Source organism: Sphaeroforma arctica (assembly GCF_001186125.1).
Source record: "Sphaeroforma arctica JP610 unplaced genomic scaffold supercont1.10306, whole genome shotgun sequence".
In the NCBI taxonomy this organism is placed as follows: Eukaryota; class Ichthyosporea; order Ichthyophonida; genus Sphaeroforma; species Sphaeroforma arctica.
The window spans coordinates 1-956 of record NW_014030252.1 but is presented as its reverse complement, the minus strand read 5'-3'; the positions used below and the strand labels follow the sequence as shown (position 1 = coordinate 956).

Genomic DNA, 956 nt, shown 5'->3' with positions numbered 1-956 from the left:
CTATATATAAATGATATAATAAGGTATGAAGTTGGATAAAGAAGGCATGTGTAGTAATACAATATATTCTACAAGTAGAATCCTCCCTATGCTGTGTTACAGGTCAGTTTGGATCTTTTAGCAGCAAATTAAAAACTAAAAGTATATATGAGCTGCCATAGATCGTACTGTCTGGTCGGAGTGTATTAGAGGAACGGAACCAAGATTGACTATACGATTCCTCGTGGTCATGGCAGGCTTCCATTTGAAGACACACGGCTAAAGGCTGAGTCTTCCATGCACTAGCACCACCAGCTCAACGTTACTTAGGGTTTATAAGATTTATAGGGGTTTAACCCTAAAACCTTAAACACTACAGCGCTGTCTCAACCAGGTAGGGCGAATACCCAAACCAATACAAAGAAGTATGTATATATTTATGTATATGTGAATATACGGAGACACACACACATATATATATATATATGTAACGCACACAAACACACCCACACATACACACACACACAGGCATACACACACATATACACACACATATACACATACCGTCACACCCATTGCCATCTTCGCCATATCCGTTGCTGCACTGCGCTCGGGTGCACTTGAGTCATCGGTGCGCGTTGGCTGTGTTGTTGGCGGTGACTGTGTTTGTGGCTTTGCAAGACTGGCCCTACGCTGAGCACCAGCCTCGACATTGGCATCCTCTTTAGCGCGTTGCATCTTGGCCACCTCTCGCCTAAGTTTACGCATACGGCTCTCTGTATGATTAGTAGATATCCATATATCAACATGCTATATATATATATATATATATATATATATATATATATATATATATATATATATATATATATATATATATATATATATATATATATATATATATATATATATATATATATATATATATATATATATATATATATATATATATATATATATATATATATATATATATA

General features: G+C 35.5%; 1 protein-coding gene across 1 annotated transcript; it reads right to left on the bottom strand.

The window, feature by feature from the left end:
• Window positions 1-543: 543 nt before the first annotated feature.
• On the bottom strand, window positions 544-717 carry SARC_17299 (hypothetical protein; the record flags this gene model as incomplete). The annotated part of the gene is made up of 1 exon (XM_014288604.1): window positions 544-717. A coding segment is annotated over one exon (174 nt), but the record flags the coding sequence as incomplete, so codon positions are not given.
• Between the last annotated feature and the right edge of the window lie 239 nt (window positions 718-956).